The sequence below is a fragment of the Sceloporus undulatus genome, chromosome 5 (genome assembly GCF_019175285.1).
Source record: "Sceloporus undulatus isolate JIND9_A2432 ecotype Alabama chromosome 5, SceUnd_v1.1, whole genome shotgun sequence".
Classification (NCBI taxonomy): domain Eukaryota; kingdom Metazoa; phylum Chordata; class Lepidosauria; order Squamata; family Phrynosomatidae; genus Sceloporus; species Sceloporus undulatus.
The window spans coordinates 122,840,597-122,860,072 of NC_056526.1; the positions used below are offsets into that span (position 1 = coordinate 122,840,597).

General features: G+C 38.3%; 1 protein-coding gene across 1 annotated transcript in view; it reads left to right on the top strand.

Annotated features, from left to right (window-relative positions):
* CEP135 (centrosomal protein 135) overlaps positions 1–17,924 on the top strand; it is a 47,157-nt gene extending 29,233 nt beyond the window's left edge. Inside the window, 8 exon segments of the mRNA XM_042470301.1 lie at positions 2,800–2,910; positions 4,686–4,871; positions 7,926–8,135; positions 9,164–9,366; positions 10,538–10,642; positions 13,815–13,967; positions 15,194–15,282; positions 15,750–17,924. Coding sequence (XP_042326235.1) covers positions 2,800–2,910; positions 4,686–4,871; positions 7,926–8,135; positions 9,164–9,366; positions 10,538–10,642; positions 13,815–13,967; positions 15,194–15,242 — 1,017 coding nt within the window. The 3' untranslated portion in view covers positions 15,243–15,282; positions 15,750–17,924.
* Positions 17,925–19,476: the final 1,552 nt, after the last annotated feature.

A 19,476-nucleotide genomic window follows, 5' to 3' on the forward strand; every position in this document is an offset into this window, starting at 1 on the left:
TTTGCTACTTTCACAAGCTCTTGTTGGCTTGAGATCTCACTCAAGCCAAAGTTTGGGTTTGACACCTGGATCTTCAAACATTTCATCTTATAGCTTAGAGGCTATCGCCTCCTGGAGGTGTTAACCATCCTGCACTCGGCATGTAGATAACCAACTAAGTTTAAGTGCTTCCTCTTCTTTCTCCACAACATTTATTTATATTGGCACTGGGGTTCCGTTAACCATGTTCTTTGGTTCCTGTCCTCCTTAGCATCACAGGGCCTCTCAGTCGCTTTAATCGGTCTACTTGACGACTCTCTTGGCCTTCATTTGACCCTGAGATTTTTCTTCTTAATTAAACTTTACTCCAAAGATTGTATGAAAATCTTTCTTGAACTCCCATTGCACCAGTTTGGGATCTATGCTTGGTTGTCTGTCAGTTGATGGGATATTCTTTTGAACTCCTGGACTCATGTGACTTATGCCTCCTCATGTGGAAGACTGTGTTCCTTGTAGACATCACCTCTGCAAGGAGGTTCAGTGAACTCACTGCTTTGCAGGTTGACTTATCACTCCCCCAATTCCAGAAAGATGAGGTGGTACTCTTTCCAAATGTGACTTTCCTCCCAAAACTCTTTTCATTAGTCTTAGTAATTCTCGTTTCTGACTTTGTTGCTACCCTGTCAACTGACAACGAGCAAGCTTGGCAAATGCTAGATGTCAAAAGTGCCTTACATACTATATTGATTGGACAGAGCATTTCAGGAAATCTCCTAGACTTTATCTGCTACGGGATTCATAGGCAAGTTTGTTGAGCTACCGTGCAGCACATTTCCAAATGGGTGGCTTCTACTATAACTTTAGTTTACCAGACTGCTAGAAAACCAGACCCTTCCTTCATTCATGTTCATTCCATGAGAGCTGTCTCCACTTCATCTGCATTCTTGGCTGGTGTGCCCATTCAGCCTATCCATCAAGAGCTACTTGGGCTCAACCACTTATCTTTGTAAAGCATTACAGATTGGATGTTCATACCAGAAGCTCTACTTCTTTTGGCTTACCTGTGCTTCAGGCCTTCCACCAAAGAGCTTTAGTGTTAGAAGTTTCCAAATGTGATCTGCAAAGGAACAGAGAGTCTTATAAGTGTATATTCACAGATGACCACTCAACAAACCACAGTTATAGGTAAGCAGCATGCTTGTCTTCTTTTCTCAGTATTCTTTATTTTGTAGATGAAAAATGGGATTGACTTTTTTCTTAGATATTGACTTTTGGAGCAGTATTCGGGAAACAGTATAGAAATGGTACTTTTTTTATCCACATAGGAATGAAATAAATTATATTCTATAAAATAGGGTATCTGCATATGTATTAATGTGATAAATTGTATACTTTGTTGGCTGTGAAGGGTTCCTAATGCCTTGTAACTTAGATGAAGAGGTTTTGCTTTTAATAAAGCAAGTACTTTCTTCAAGTCATCATGGAGTATGCGCTTCCTGATCACATATCTGTTTCTTTCCTTCTGGCAATAGCAGTATATCTTGTCTCTTCCAATGATTAACAAAAGTGCCATAAATCCTTCTTGTTAGCCAGTTCCCCCAATATTCCATTGCCTTTCTTATGTCCCCGTTGCCTTTAGACATTAAGTGGTTCTGATGTAACAAAGCCACTGCAACTAACATAGTTTATTGGAATGACAGTGAGTTAAGGTACCTCTTCCCTCCCTTCTTCTTTGTCTTTCATACCCAGCTTGAGAAAAGACTTGCTGATTTGTTCAATGACAGTTTCTTCTGATGATCAAACTGTGATTTAAGAGATCAGGAAGTATCCAGCTGCTGCTTCTGCTGATTTCAGCTGCATGGGTGTCATTATCCCGAATTACAAGTTCCTCCTTATTCTGACACCAAGAACATAGTGAAATGTTTTTCTGTTTTTCATTTCTAGTTTGTAAGGTCTGCTTCAGACAAATGAATGCATATATTCTTGCCAATATTGAGTGCTTTCCAAAAAAAGGAAAGCTCTGTCCTGCTAACATGTGAACACAATTTGCAATTGACTTTGTTTTTATGCATTGTTAACTAGCCAAACTGGCTTATTTTTGCTACTACAAATGCTCAACCATGAAAATTTGTGAAATGTTAAATTATCTGGATGACAGCCTCTGAACAATCCATACTCATACCATTCTTGGTTAGTTTGCTCTTAATCTAAATCAGGGGTAGGCAACCTGCGGCCCGCGGGCCGGATGCGGCCTGGCGAGGCCTTGTGACCGGCCCCAGCCCGGTCCTGCCGCTGATTGCCGCCGGGGCCTTTGGCATCTCGCGCGAGGGGCATGGTGGGGCAGTTGTCTATAGAAGCCTCAGAAACATGCATTTATCTTAACATTTTTTAAAAAATCAGCAAATTTTTTCGCGTGTCCTCCATTTTTTTTTTTAAAAAAGTGCCCTCCATTTGAAAATTTTGTCCTACATTTGTCCCGGTTTATTTATTTATTTAATTTTTTTTAAAAAAATATATTTAATTATTTATTTTTTGGCTTCGGCCCCCCAGTTGTCTGAGGGACAGCAACCCGGACCCCGGCTCAAAAGGGTTGCCAACCCCTGATCTAAATCTTATATGGGTTTACCACTTCATATTGGAAGTGCAGACTCATATGACTGAATGCTTGTCCATGATTATTTTTTCTATGACAGTATTCAGTTGAGTGAGTGAACATCTACCTGAAGTTTGATGGCTCTAAAACATAATTACAAGTTTATCACCCAAAATAGGAATTGTTTTGTTCATAAATCTGTCATTGTTTTTATGTAATCTAAACAGGCAGTCTCAACTGAATTAGAGATAGCTTTACGTGAAAAAGAAGAAATGAAAATTAGAGTTCATAATTACATAACTGAAGTCTCCAGGTTTGAAAGCTTAATGAGCACCAAGGTGAGTTAATGTGTTTTAAAAGTCATTATGAAAATTTTATGAATAAAATGTACTATGTGTTAATTTCATAGCTAGGTCTTTTTACATTCTCCATTAAAATAATCCAACTTCTACAACAGGACAGTTTCTGCAACTTGTATAAATTTTGTAAGTCTAGCAAATATATCTTGGGTTACTTTGCTTAATTCTGTTATTATATTAAGGGGAGATTATATAAGGCATTGAAGCCTTATATCCCTAAGTGGTTTGTAATCCAGATGAACTTCTCTCTCATTTTTGAAATTTCATAAGTGTTGCCCGTATATTTTTCTTATACTCTTGAGGGCTGAAAATTTGCTTTACAAAAGTTAAATAAATTAAGATAGGGCATGATCTAGTAGTCTCAACCAAAGTCAGATGGTGCAGAGACAAGGATAACTGTCAAGGGCAGGGTCAGTTTGTTGTGTTCTTGAAGGAAGCATTGCAGCCGTGGCTAAAACACTTGTATTCTGCAGCTTGCTAGGTACAAAGCTTGCAATACACATTGAACTAACCCTTTGCCCTCTTATTTCCCTCCAGTCTTATGAGTAAAGGATGTGTATCTGGCATGAAGGTTTATGAATTAAAGCCCATGCAAAGGGCTGGGTGGTACCCATTCTCAGGATGCTAAATTCTAAAGCAAATAGCAAATTCTTTGTATATGCAGTGTGATTCTAATGTTAGACTATGCAGAGCATTTCATGCTACCCAGAGATCATGAATTTACTCAGTTTTCTTCTGAAATATATTTGAAAAAATTTAACATATGATCTTACTCTGAATCGTGATCTTATTTCACACTTACTGATCTTTACTGCATATTATTTGTGGCTTGTCTTAAATACACAGTATACTAGAGATCTTTATGCAGCACCATGAACAGGGATAGGCAAAGTGTGATTCTCCTGAAAACTGACTTTTTTGGAGGCTGCCAGTTTGTCTATCCCCTTCAGCCATTTTTTTCCTGAAGAAAAACAATTGTCACCCTTGAAGGCTTCTAGGAGCGTAATTTTAACACGAAACACCATATAACATCTTGCACCCCTTTGAACCAAAAATTGTAAATGGAAGTCATTTCAACATACAGTTGTTGGCTGATTTGAGGGTAGTGTGGTTTACTAGAAGTCTGCAGGGGTGACAGAGTTGTGATACAGAGTAATGTGAAAAACATTCACTTTCGATAGTTCATATTCCAACTCCCCACATCGCTTTTGGTATTTTAGTAGATTGAAAAACAGTGTGGGCTTTTGTCCCAATTGCACATGTTTTATTTTTCTGGTTTCTTTTTTAACACCTACCATACTAAAATTCTAGTTTGCTTTTTGAACTTGAAACCTATAGCTCAGCGAGTATGTGAATGGTGTGCATGTATACACATGTAGGTCACAAACAAAGATCTTTGTTTTATCCTGCCTAGCCCTTTTAAAATTAGTACAGCAGGCTGAACATGAACATCCTTGTATGTAGTAATCAGAATTTTTTATCAATTTAAAAAAGCAATGTCTGATATAAACCTTCTGAGGTCCTAATTCAAGGACTCTAAAAAGGCTGACACTGTATTTTATTTTTTATTATTTAAGGAAACGGGAAGAGGTTAATGTGTTTAATGTGAAGATTAGCACACATTCATTTTTCCTCCAGTGTATAGTGAAGCAGTTTACTCATTTGATTCAAAAACATAAGCAGATGATTGGTGTTAAAGGACATTTTATACAGTGATTCATTGCTCAAGGAGTGGATATTTCTATTCGAACTAGGAAAGAGAGAACAAGGAGTTGTTGGAGAAGTTCCAGATGCTCCATAGCCAAGCTGAGGACTGGGAGGTAAAGGCCCATCAAGCTGAAGGGCAAAGTAGTTCTGTTCGACTGGAACTCCTTTCTGTTGATACTGAGCGAAGACATCTTAGAGAGAGAGTGGAACTCTTGGAGAAAGAAATTCAGGAGGTAATTATCAATGCTATCTAAATCGTACTATCTGGTCCACTTTGCTAGTATGTTTAAATCAAACGTCTTGGCATTAATTTAAGATTTCTATAAGGAGCAGGTGGTATTAATTAATCATCAGGAGATGCCTAAGGGAAATTTCAGATCTATTTTTGTTCCTGCTCAATACCTGTTAGGTCTTAACAAATAGTTATAAATGCATTTTGGAAGAGAAAAATAACTTCAAGCTGTTGGGATTCCTTTCTTGTCTGTTTTTAAACAACAAACAAGGGAGCTTTAATTTCATTAGTGTACTAACTAGTGTATTAACTTTATGTAGCAGTGTCCAGGATGGAATTATCTCCGGTCACTACCCAGTAAAAGCAAAGCTTACATGACAGAAAGGGAAATATTTCATCCATGGTTCCTACGCCTACCTCACTGTTTTTTGTTCTCTTTGCCTGGGTAGTTGTCTTTGGCTCTTTTCTTTAACTCAAGTACTTATCTATTTAGATCAAAAGCTTAGGCTGTGTACAGCCCTCCTAGGTTCTTTTTGTGGCCCTAAGCTCCAGTTTTTTAAAAACAGTTTTTAAAAACAGTTTTGGCCACAACACCCCTCAAGGTGGTAAGGGGGCACTTTTGCCATGTTTGGGGGCTTTTTTCTAGGGCTTACTGGGCCCAAAATGGGTATAGGTCAAAATCATTGCAAAATTAACCCAATTCCCTTTAGAGAATGTTTGGGAACACTTGTAGCAGGGTACAGTGGGGTGTGGCCCTCCAAAGTCTTCTGAAAGGTTTCTGATGTTACACTAAGCATGGTGATGCAGCCCACTCACCGCAGGAAGTTGCCTACTCCTGATTTAGATCTCCCCCCCTCTATATTCTCTGTATCCAGGTTTAGTTAATAAGCAAACTGATCTCCAAGATGAGTGTGGGAGTATCCTGTCTTCAGTTATCATAAAACCATGTTTGCTCTTCCTGCCTGTCTCTAGGCAGTGATGGGAGAAGCTCAAGTTGAATGGATTCTTCCTTTCAACAAGCCAGTACTCAGTGTGGCATTTCCACTTGACTAGGTAGTAAAAGGACAGCATACAAGCCTTTTGGGCTCCCTAAACCTTCACATGTCACAGCTCACTCTACCAAATCAGCCTGTATTTCAGCAGTCTTTTCTACTTGTGCTCTTAGGGCCTTTGATACCATAAACCATGGTATCCTTCTGAAATGCCTGAGGGAGCTGGGTATTGGGGGCACTGCGCTCCAGTAGTTCTGGTCCTACCTCTCAGGTAGATTCCAGATGGTGAGGCTAGGGGATAGCTGCTCCTCTAAGAGGGAGGGCGCCATTCTGTCCCCTGTGATATTTAACATTTACATGAAGCCGTTGGGAGAGATCATCCAGAGACATGGTGCGCGCTGATGATACCCAGATTTATCTCTCCATGTCTCCGACTGTTACAGCAACTAAGGACGGCATCCCTCCTCTGGATGCCTGCCTAGAGTCAGTAATGGGCTAGATGAGGGAAAACAGACTCAAGCTGAATCCAGAGAAAACAGAGGTACTCGTGATATGTACCTCAAGTCCAGGGTCAGAGATTTGTCAACCTGTCCTGGACAGGGTCACGCTTCCCCTAAAGGACAAAGTTCGCAGTTTGGGAGTACTCCTGGGCTCATCCCTACAGTTATCATCTCAAGTGGATGCGATGGCCAGGAGTGCTTGGTACCAGCTCTGGCTGATACGCCAACTGTGTCCCTACCTGGACCGAAAGGACCTTGAAACAGTGGTACACACAGTGGTAATCTCTTGTCTTGATTTCTGTAATGCGCTCTACATGGGGCTAACTTTGTACCAAGTTCGGAAGCTTCAGCTAGTTCAAAATGCGGCAGCCAGACTGGTCACTGGAACATCTAGGTCAGACCACATAACACCAGTTCTAAAATCCCTTCATTGGTTGCCGATTAGCTTCCGGGCACAATACAAAGTGTTGGTTATTACCTTTAAAGTCCTACATGGCTTGGGCCCGAGTTACTTGAGGGAATGCCTCTTCATACATAATACGACACGTATTCTCAGAACATCTGGGAAGAATTTATCAGAACACCCAAAGATCAGACTAACAACAACTTCCCACAGAACATATACAGCCATAGCCCCTAAATTATGGAACAACTTGCCGGAAGAGATCCGTCTTATTACTACCTTAGATGCTTTAAAGAATACACTAAAGATGGATCTCTTCCGGCGGGCCTACCCACCCGATCTTCTATGAAGAACTTAAGAAAACCCTAGTTATGGCTGTAATAATGCATGTTAGATGATGTTTTTATTGTTCTGAACTGCATTTTTAAGTGATGATATTTTATTGTAATCTAGATGTTATTGTGGTTTTATGCTTGTCACTGTGGTTTTATGCTTGTAATCCCACTTCGATCCATTGGGAGAGGCGGGAAATAGAAAAATCAAATAAAAATATTATTATTATAAGAAAAATCTGTTGCATAGGTGCCTGGTCAAATCCCTCTGTGTTCAGCAAGCACAGTAAATTGGGTAAGTTTGCCTTGGATGAAGCAGTATTTGGCCAGGCAAATACTCCAGAAAGCTTTCTCACAGTGACAATTGCCTTCACCTCTCCCCAAGCTCATAGTTTGATCTTGATTATATCCCAATCCTAAATGTCTCCTTCGCCATAAAAGGAATGGCACATTAGATACTTAAAGTAAAAAGCCATTCTTGTATGCAGCAGGAGGAGACATCCATCCCACCCTTGAAGTGGCTTTTTGTAGATTCTTCATATGCATTCAACTTGTTCCAAAAAGGGGCTGGTGCTTCTATTTCTGTATATCTTTCCCTTTGACTAACCTTTTTTGGGCTCAGCTACAGATAGAATTGGGGGAGGAGCCAGGGTCTGGCTATTTCACTCTCATTTTCTATCACATGACTTTTGGCTTTCTTGGGTGATGAAAGGCTGTAGCCCAATCATGGATGTCTCCTTCAGCATGGATTTTCACGATAAGTATCCTATTATTCCAGTCACTTATATGCATATCATAAATCAAATAGTTCTTTTCTTTTATGCGTAGCATATCATCGCCCACCAAGCTTATGAATCACAGATCTCTTCAATGGCAAAAAATATGGCCAGACTGGAGGAAAGCCTCAGACGTGAAAAAGAAGAAAAATCTTCAATGACTGTTGATGTAGTTTCTGTTAGAGAGCTGTGTGTTAAACTGGAGTCTGGCAAAGACCTTCTTTCACGTCAGCTAACATCTAAATCTTTGGATCTTGAGAGGGTAAGAGAGGAAGAATTTATACTTTAGCTCATCATAATGAATTGTACATCTTACAAAGCTGGTGAAATTTTGACATCAAAATATAAAGCCTATAGCTGGCATCCTCTTTGGCCTTTGCACCCAAAGAGATGTGCAGGGTACATGAGACCTCTAATAACACATTTGTGTCCCAGGGCCTTTCAGCACTCCCATCAAAACTTTTGCTCCCAAATGCCCGAGGGGGCAGAGAGAGACCCTCTATGTTCCAGAGATGCAATGCAGCCCTTAACCCCTGTCAGTCGCTCACCTCTGCTCTAGCAAAACTTATTCGGGTATTACATGAGGTATCCACATGCAACAGTTTTGCTCAGCAGTACAGTTGCAGGTCCATCTCCTTCACTGAAACAGCCACTGATTTTTTCAGTGATGCACTGGAAAAGCTACTGTATTATCTTCTTGTTCTTTATATATGGTTTATCTGTCTGTCATTTGTGTTGTTGATCTGATCTTGGGTCAGCTATGTTATAAAACTGAACAGGTCAAAGAGTCTTCATGAAATGTTACATGATTACTGGGCAATTCCAAGGACAACCCATTATTTTTGGATTTTTCCTCTCCAGCTTAGGAGAATGAACATTCCATTGTGGGATTGTATCATTTCGTAGGAGTTTATCACACAAGAGGCTAAGTGCATAAATCCCATGCAGAAACGGGATTTAAAACCCACAAAAGCAGGATCATTTTCAGACTCATCAGGGGCACTGAGCATTAATGCTCATTTGTTCACTTTCTGTGCACGTTAATGCGCAATGTTGTGTGAAAACAATTCTACTTTTGCAGGATTTTCCCATTTTAAATCCTGTTTCTGCATGGGATAAACCCCATGTATTAAACTCCATAGTTATGAAATTCAAGCTGGGAATGGTTTGCCCAAATCTGAATAAGTGTTTGAACCCAGGCCAATCTATTACTTTTTAAAATAGTCAGACATTAGCATTGAAAAACGCTTCAGAAAAATAAACAAGGCTTTTATTTCTTTCATGCTCTAGGTTATGTCAGAATTAGAAGATGCAAAAGCAGAGGCAGAACTCTTAAAAAAGCAGTTGTCCAGCGAGCGACTTACAATTCAAAACCTTGAAACTCTCTTGGCTACCAGCAGAGACAAAGATTTTCAGAATCATTTGATAACTCATGAAAAGGATTCAGAAATACAGCTACTCAAAGACAAGTTAACACTCTCAGAGAGTAAACTGTATGTTGTAAAGCACTATAGAATTTCAACTTTTGTTTAGTGAATGTAAAAAAAATTCTGGGCTCTTGAGTTGTGTACAAATGTTTCCTTGTGAAAGTCAGCATTCAGAACTGAATAACATTGAGATTTGTTATTAGAAACCGTAATTAGCAATTATTTTGTCTGGAGCCCTAGTCCTAGATTTACTTTCAAGGATGATGCACACTTTGGCCCAGTATAGACTGGTGCAAAACGTTGGCCAGCCCTACTAGCAGCACCCATGCGCCATCTTGCTGCAGCCCTGCCCACCAGTATGGCGCTCCTAAAAAGAAGCTGCTCTAGGTCAGTGCTGTGCTGTGCGGTTGGTGATAAATTTAACATGTAAAAGGTGCCTGAAATGGCTGTTTCATGCAAGCTGATGGAACTACATTTATTTTGAATTATTAGAAGATGTAGCCATGTATTTCTGTGGTCAATTGCAAATTCAAAGGGGCAACATAGAAGAAATTCAACCAGCAGCTTGAGGAAATGTATAAATCTGTTAAGTCCCAAGTATAGATTAATTTACTTCCAAGTACTGTATTGCATACATCAGTTAGACTGACCTTTCAGTCATTTTCTCTTATAGCTTTTGCAATTGAGAGATACTGTTTTTATTTTGTAGGGGTGTTGCTGGTTGCATGTGTACATGTAAATGTATTTGCCTGTATGCTTAAACAACCAAAATCCACAAAACAGTGATACCTTTATTCAGCTTTAAGCAAAATGCACAAAATACATGATACAGTACAGGCTTTTGAAGCTCCATTGGCTTCTTCGCTACACAAAGGTGTTAAAAATCACACAGGGAAAAAAATGATTCTCCTATATGATTTTTTTTCTCCAGTATGATTTTTAACACCTTTGTTTGAAGCAGAAGCCAGTGGAACTTTGAAAGCTTGCCTCATTTATTTTGTGCATTTTCATTGACTATGTAAAGGTATCACTGTTTTCTGGGTTTTTGAGTGTTATTGTACTTTGCTGTATGGCCAACACGGCTACCCTTGAATATGTTGCATGTATGCTTCTTTCGTTGTCCTTGTTTATTAGTCTGCTGTGTTTCTGGCAATATTTAAAGTTCAGTAAATATTCTCCTTACACATTTGTAAATGTGTAATTCCTAAGACCTTTCTTTATTTGCCAATATTTTTAGAACAAGTCTTAGCAGAGAGGTTTCTATACTCCGAAATAAACTTGCACAGCTGCAGACTGATTATGATATTATAAAAAGACAACTAACAACAGAGCGATTTGAACGGTAAGTAAATTTTGTTACCAGAAATGTTCCATTGTTTGGTATCCTGTGTTTAATAGGAGAAATATTAGGAGAAAAGAGAACATCAGAAACCACTATAAAATATTTAATTTTAGTGTCGATTGAAATTTGAGTTAATATTTATTTATTCATCCATTGTGTTTCTTAGCTGCCTTTCTACACTGTAGTCTTCCCAAGATGACCCAGAGTTTAATATCACAAAAATATTAAAAAGTATTGCCTTAAATATAATAATAATAATAATAATAATAATAATAATAATAATAATAATAATATTTATTTGTATACCGCCCTCTGGCAAACCAATCCGGGCGGTTAACAACAGTAAAATATAAAATATGACAATTAAAAACACTTTATCCCTCCCCCCCTTAAGACAGTATTAAATAGTATAACATATTAAAAATACAATATCTAGGATAAAAACAGCAATTAAAACTAAAAACCCTGATATCCCTCTGTTGATCCTCAACCATCTCTAAGATGGGGCCACGGGAGGAATGAGGGAATCAGGGAACCTGGGAACCTGGGCCGGGATGGTTAATCTGGAAAGGCCTGCTGGAAGAGATCCGTCTTGACCGCTTTTTTAAAGCTGTCTAATGATGTTATCTGACGGATCTCATCCGGCAGGTCGTTCCAGAGTTTGGGGGCGACAGCAGAGAACGCCCTCTGGGAGGTTGCCGCAAGCCTAGATTTTAGAGGCTGCAGTAAGTTCCTCCCAGAGGACCGGAGAGCGCGGGGAGGATTGTACGGGAGGAGGCGGTCTCTAAGATAGTTTGGACATTTAGGGCTTTAAAGAGAACAGAGAGATAAAGTTTTTAAACAAACTAACCACTCTAAAATACTGTATAATTTCAGAATGTGCACTGGCAGTACTTATTACACTTTTCAATAGACAACCATGAAACGCAGATGGATTTTTTAAACTCTCTTAAGAGTGCTCCATAGATGTGGCAAGCCATATACCACTTGAAAGAGAATTTGCTGATTGGGACCTTAGCAGGCCCTTTTTCTAGTGTCCACCAACCTTACTTAATGAAGACCCAGTGATACAGGGCCTTTGAAGATATTTTCCTAAAATATAGACAGGTTCATACATGTGTGGGCAGTCTTTCACTTTCACAACTTTAAGGTCAAAATCATCCCTTTGAATTGTGCTGATATTGATGGAACAGAATGGGTGTCATATGACCTGAATATCTAAAACAAGGTTAAGGAATGTGTGCCATCCCCACTGCTTCTCTATAATTCCACTGATTGCTTATCATAGACTATGCTGGCCAGAAATGATAGAACTTGCAATCCAGCAAAATCTGAAGGGCCCATATGTTCCCTACCCTAGTCTAAACCTGCTCAAGTGGCTGCATTGTATATCAGCTGACGTTTCTCACTCATCTAGTCATCTTCAAAAGCATCTTCAATAGAATACATTACAGTAATTCTGTCTGGATGTCAGCGGGTCAAATGTAACTAATCCCACTTTCCCTAAAAAGTGTGCAGATGAGATATCAAAATCTATAAAGGGTGTTTACCTAAATCTCATTAATTCGGTGATTCTCCTCTAGTTGGGATTATTAATACGACTCAGGCGCTATCTTAATGGTACTGATACTTTCAGGAGAATTTTAAAAGATTGTATGTACAGCGCTGTGTAAATTTACAAACAGCTTCATTTATACAGTGGTACCCCGGGTTACGAATTTAATTCGTTCCGCCGCCGCTTTCGTAACCCGAAAAGCTTTCGCAAGCCGAAAACCCATAGGCGCTAATGGGGAAAAGCCGCGATTTGGTGCGAAAAAGCGCCGAAAAGCACCAAAATTTCTTTCGTAACCCGAAATAACCTTCGTAACCCGGAACAGTTTTTTTCAATTGATTTTTTCGTAACCCGGAAATTTCGTAAGGCGGCGCATTCGTATCCCGGGGTACCACTGTATATCGCTTCGTACTGAACTAATGCTATCTTAGCGGCTTACAACTGTAAGATAATTGCCCCCAACAATCTGGGTACCATGGAAGGATGCAAGCTTGAGCCCTTTTGCTGGTATTGAACACCCAACCTTATGGTATTAAGTGAGTGGCTGCAGTACAGGCATTTAACCACTGTGCCATCAGAGCTCCTGTTTACAGTTTAATAACAATAACAATAATAATAATGGCCACGTTCCCCCATTGTTTGGGGGGGGGTCGTGGGGGGGGGGGGGGGGAACTACAGCTGATTCTCTCCAAAAATGAGGTCCAAGTTAAGATTGGGATAGAACCAAAAAATTAATGTCTTCTAAGATTATGGTTATTTTTGGCTTGTCTTATTTTTTAAAAAATATTTTTTCATTGCCCTCCAGAAATTCTCCTAGTCAGTTAGTCACGTTTAACTGTTATTTTTGTTAGGAGAAAATACATAAAATTGTAGTGAAAAAATAGCTGATTTTTTATTTGAAAGGAGGATTTTTGCAGTATATATGCAAAATTCACAAATAAAAATAGTTTTATTAATGCAGTAAATAAAAACATGGATCCAAAGTTAAAATGTTATTCATAGAAGCCCTATTGTTCAAACATCACCTGCTAAAAATATAAATATGTTTGATTTTGCAAGATCACACTTCTTTTCTTTTTGGTTTGCTGGTGTGGCTTGAGCATTGGACTACTCAGTTTGATTCCCCTCTTGATCATGGAAACCCACTGGGTGATTTTGGGTGAGTCACACACTTTCAGCCCCAGAAAATCTCACAAGGACCTTTAGTGTCATCATAAGTCGAAATGACTTGAAGGCACACAACAAAATCGAATATTAACACTTGACTAAGAATAGGTATGTTCATTAGATTTTTCGTCATTTGGCCCTTTTCCATATTCAACATTCCATATTCAAAAATACATTTAAGCACACAAGGTTCTATGTTGGATTGCCTTTTATATTGTTGCAGGAAGCAAAAACTACATATTTGCATCCACTGCCATATATACTGCATATATTGTTCCAAGCTTTTCTATTTCTCTCAGTACCAGTGCTTTCTCCTCCTGTAAAGGATTGTTCTGCAAAATAGGTGAGGGTTTCATCTGAATGTATAGGAAGGCATAGTGGCCAACCTGTTTATAATGTGGTAAAATGTGTTCAGATACTCCCAAATTCAATTTCTAATTGTCTTCTTCATAGTGAACGTGCCATTCAAGAGATGCGTCGACATGGCCTCTCTACATCTTCTCTACGTGCCTCGTCCCCTCTTAGCTCAACCTTGAGATCTCCTTCACATTCTCCAGAGAGAGCACTTACTATAACAACAGAACGAACAACAGAACAAACTGACAAGTATGTAATTAAATTAGGTGATTAAATAGATGAGGTGTTTATTTTTTACTAATTAGCATGAAATTGAAAAATTAAATGTCAGGGTGGGACAACATTTAGTTTTTTTCCATGGATCTTAGTTGTAGAGGAGTACGATAATGTAAGGTTCGTTCAGATTTGACTATGATCTGAAGAAAGATTGGGTATTGATAGTGTGCCCTCTGAGTATTTATGCCTTGGATGCACTCCAGCCATTTCTTTGATGTGGGGAGTTGCAGTGGCATTTATGTGGCTTAGTATAATTGAAATGATTGCAGTGTATACAGTCGGCCCTCCTTATAGGTGGGCTTGCCTTCCATGGTTTTGAGCTTACACGGAAGGCAAGCCCGTGCAGAAATAATGGAGCGCATACTTGCGCCGTGCGCCCCCACAAGCACGCACCCCATTATTTTCTATGGGGCTTGAGCATACACTCTTTTCCCCATATGTGTGTGTGGGGGGGTCTGGAATGGATCCCCCGCATATGGGGAGGGCTGACTGTATTATGAAAAACATTTTTTTTGCATGCTAACCATGTAAATGTTTTGTTTTATTTTACTCTCAGAAATGTGGGCTTCAAGGGTTAATCAGTTACTTTAAAAGCAGCACTAATAGTGGAAAGTTTAACATGTCTGGGCATGAATTCTACCTCTACAATATTGTTAAACCATTAACACCACATGAAAATTAAAATAACAAAGATTCTTGTAGGAATGTTTAATGTGTGATCAACCTTTGCATCATTATGACATCACACTTAGGCTGAGATATTTCTTGACTCTACTTGCTGGGCTTTGTCTTTAGGTCACAACCAACACTGATATTGATTGTGAGCTCACTGATTGTGCTACTAAATTACATTTGTTTAAATCATAAATAGATTTTCAAACTCCAACTGTTTACTGTAAAGAAGATGACAATGAGGGATGGGGAGTCTTTAAGCTATCAACTATTTGTTGAGTTTCTGGTTATTTTTTTGTTTTTGCTTCTACACCACTAATTCTATATAACCTATATGTAATAAATAATGTTCCATTCAACATGGAGTAGATTCTATAAAGCCTAGGCCTTAACAAATAAGTAAAATCACTAATTAAAATATATTTGTTTTTTAAGCAGTACACTAAATTATCGTGTTAGTATTTAAAATATAACAATAGATCTGTCTCTCTTAAAGTGATCTGGCAACCTTATTCTTCTTTTTAAAGTTCAGAAATAAAGATCGAGGAAATTACACACCTGAGTTCCAGCTTTTAAAGGCATAAAACAAGGCAGGTTAGGATAGTAAAGCTAATAGGTAAGTGAAGTAAGAATTAATCTTATTTCAAAAAGACCGGTAATCTTTACATCTATGTCATAATAAGGTCATACTAAAGTAGCATGTTCTGGGATATCTTCCTCAGTAGATTCAATTTTATGCCATCTTGATTCTGCTACCAGAATCTGTTCCGGGGCCTAGAAAGAGTATATTCAGTACAGAGCTAATATTGTTCAAGGTTGCCTTTCATGTTTGTGTTTTCATGTTTGTTTTTAAAAAGATGGGAATTGAAGTATTAGAGAAAATCCAGAGATTAGAATACAAGGATCTCTATGTGCAAATGGAGGCAAATATGCCTCCATGTATATCAGGAAGGACATCAAATTCTGATTTAAGGTGTCTGGAATAATAAGTATCTTTCTAGTATACTGATGTTTTATATCCTTCTGCTGTACCACATGTACTTGGCAATATGAAATAGAATGACAATTGTTTATTATTACTAGATGAGGAGACTTCAGACTGACCTATGCACCTTTGACGAAGAATTCTACAGTTTCCATTATAGATGCCAATAAGAAGAACAGATGGTGACATGTAACAGGGGAAGAGAACCCAAATTCTAAATTTGGTTTTGCCAAAGCCACTTCTCTTAAAATTGTTGAAAGCATGTTTTAATAAATAAAAATATATAAACTGGAACAATGGTCTCTGCAGAAGAATCCCTAGCTAATTTCATTTTAATGGTTAGCATTAAATTGTTTTAAAATAATGAATGATGGATCTTAAGGACTTAATGGTACATACTTCTGACTTCAAACATCACCAGAGAATGGAAATGAAGCAACACATTTTTAATATGCCTCCTTCGTGTGTTATAGTCGAACACTGAAGGTTCTTTGGGAGAGTCAGAGGTAATCTGCAAATCAGCACTTGGTGCAAACCTGTTGACCTCAGTGATAAGATTCAGGGCTACAATGAACATGTAAAGTACATTAATATTCTTTGAAATAACTGTTAAATAAAAGAACAAATCTCTTGGGAAGATACTGTGATGTTAGGAAAATCATGACATTTTACTGAACAAAATATTGGGATTAATCATCTTCTCTGTTCTTTCTCTTTGCTAATCAAACAAGCCATAGTTTCTCACCTCATCCATACTTTTGAAATTGTGATTGTCTAAACTCTTGTTAGATCAAAGCAGAATTGAACTGTGATTTATTATCCTAGTTTGATCATTAATGTAGTATTTAAAAACAAAAAATCTCTTCCTTGTGGCTATGAAAAAGGAGAGAAGGAGCACACTCAAGCTCACCAGAACCAGCATAGTTAGCAAAAATCCATTGTATATTGTTACATCTGAGGTAGGCCACTTTGAACTGGGTTTTTTCCCCATATGCTATTCTGCATATAGGAGACTTTATTGCAAGACCCTGAAGACCTGGAAAAGCCCCAGTGCAGCATCCTTCATTCACTGTCTTAAAATAGTTTCAAAGATATGGCCCTCTTTATGGATTCATTATCTTATTTGTTTTGTATGTTATTTTTAAGCTATGTTAAATGTATCAGAATTGTGTCCCTTTTGTTTTTAACCTAGTGTATCATTATTTATAAATAATAAATATTGCAGAGGCCCAAGATGGCTTCTAAATGGATTAGCTGTTTTGTTTAAACTGTTAAAAATAATAAACATGAAAGTCAAACTCTATATTGCATAACAAGTTTGAGAAAAATAGAGTAGCAAATATGTTGTTTTTCCTCATGGTCTCTATGATTCATAAATAGACAATAACATTAAAAATCCACAAAACAGTGATACCTTTATTGGACTAACCAAAATGCACAAAATATGTGTTGCAAACTTTCAAAGCTCTACTGGATTCTTCATCAGGCAAAGGTGTTAAAAATCACACAGGAGGGGGAAATTATGATGGTGTTAATCAGAGGCCTGTAATAAAATAATACAATAAAATTAGCTGTGGGTTGATTGGAAGTATCATGACTAAAGTGCATTTTGGGATATCATGGCTAATGTAGCCTTCATTAATTTGTCTGCTCTTTTATAGCCTTCATATTGCCCTAGCACTGAAATTGATGTGCCCTTTTTAAATGTCCAACTTGATTTATTTTTGAAATGTTATGTGCTCAAAACCATTGATTTATCTGATAGCTATATGGCATGCTGAAGTGGCTTGTGAATTCCATATCTGTTGGGTAGTGAATCTGCTCTGGGCTTTAGACATTAAAAGAGCTAGCCAAAATGCTATGTTTTAGGGATAGGATTCAGCACCAAAGATAACATTGAGGCCAAAATCCAGGTTGGATTCACTGTCCCAACTGCTGGATCTTCTACAAACCCTACAAAGGCATGGATTTGTAGGGATTGTAGAAGATCCAGCAATTGGGGATGACTTTAATTTGGTGGCTATGTAATGCTCTTGATAATACAGGCGGACTCCTATATCTGTGGGACTGGTAACCTTAATGTTTAGGTAATTTCAACAATTCCACTGAAATCCAGAGCAAGTTCACCACCACTATGATGGCAGCTACCACTGGTAATAATACTGGGGGCAGAGACCACTGCCTCATCAGTTGGAAAGTGTACGGTGTGAGTATACTAGAGAGACACTACCTTTTTTGGCAACTGCTTCCACATAAATGCCCCTTCTGATCTTCCAGTGCTGTAAGACATCCAAAACTGGTGATTACACTGTTGTTAACTGTCACCTGGGAAGAAAGGTGCATTTGAAAATACAGGACAGCAAAAAATGGGCAAGCTCATGCACTTTCCAAGGGCCAGCTAAAGATTAGATCCTGCAAACTAGCTTTGAAAGGCATACAATAAGATTTTACTCTGCTCTATAGACAGGTGAAAGATGCAAGTCTAGTTCTCATCGTGGTAGGGGTGTCTGGGCTATGCCAGTTCAGATTGCCAGGGAGGTTCACGGATTGAATGCTCCATACAAAGAAGGCCATCTCATTTAAAAGATGCCTGGGAGAAAAAGGTTGTCATACTAATTTTCTGTGTATAGGGATTTTTGTGCTTTTTGGGCCCCAAGCACAATCTAAAGTACTACTTTGGTAAGAAGTAGAATATTAAAAAAATTATGGTAATCTATTTTCATTACAAAATACTGAATTACCCTGTACAACTTCCTTTACCATGCATGCCCCTGAACAATTTTATGCATTAGAAACCTAAGATTTTGATGTTTGGTAGGAAAATATTTTTTAAATGTGTTATTTGCTTCATTACCACAGTAAAAGGCTCATTGTACAAGATGCCACCCAAACTGCTGGTGCTCTCTTTGGTTTGCCCTTGTTTTTGTTTATTTATTTGTATTTATGTGTACTTTAATTAATTTATCTTTATGGTTTTTTAAAAAAAATATTGATTGATGGATAGATTGATTGGATACTGCCTTTCTTCTGGCCCAGGAGACAGACTAAAAAGTGGACTTGCAAGTGGTGAAGAATTAAGAGTTCCTTTTCTTTCATCCTACATTATATTTTTGCTTGTTCTGTTAAGGTGGTGTTTTAAAACACAATTAAAAATACACTACTGCAGTACTGTTTTACTGTTGTTTTTAAGCATCTTTTGTGAACTGCCCAATTTGGAAGAAAAGCAGCCTGTAAAATAAATAAATACTAAATTCCATTTTCTAGTGACTCATTCATAGAGGCTTTCATGCTTGCACTGCCTGTCTACACACTGAGTGAAGCTGTGTTGCTTTGTGTAACCTGTAAAGCCACTTATAAGAATTTTGGGCCCCCAGATTTTAGTAGTTATGGCTGAAGAACAGAACACCACATGCTCTAGATTTTAATTCACACAACTCCTGAAGAATCTCTATCAAAATGGGTGATTCTTCTGCGGATTAAATCACAATGTTCACTGATCTCCATGGACCTAGGATTACCGGGCTGGGCAATGATCAGAATTGGAATAGTGGTTTGGGTATTATTATTACTGAACTGTCTACTCCTCCCATAGACAGTGGACCAAGAAAGTGGAGAGGGACTAACTGGGCAGATTTAGCAATCGCCATATAAACCACACTCTAAAATGAATATCACTCATCAGGAAGATCCCAGATTGGTAGCCATTTAAAGATGCTCCTTATATCCAAAGTCATCTTGTTTCTTCAAAGTGCTTAGGAGAGGCATCACAGTACAATAATGATGCCTCTCAGAGTGACCAGGTGTCCTCCTTTTCCAAGACATGTC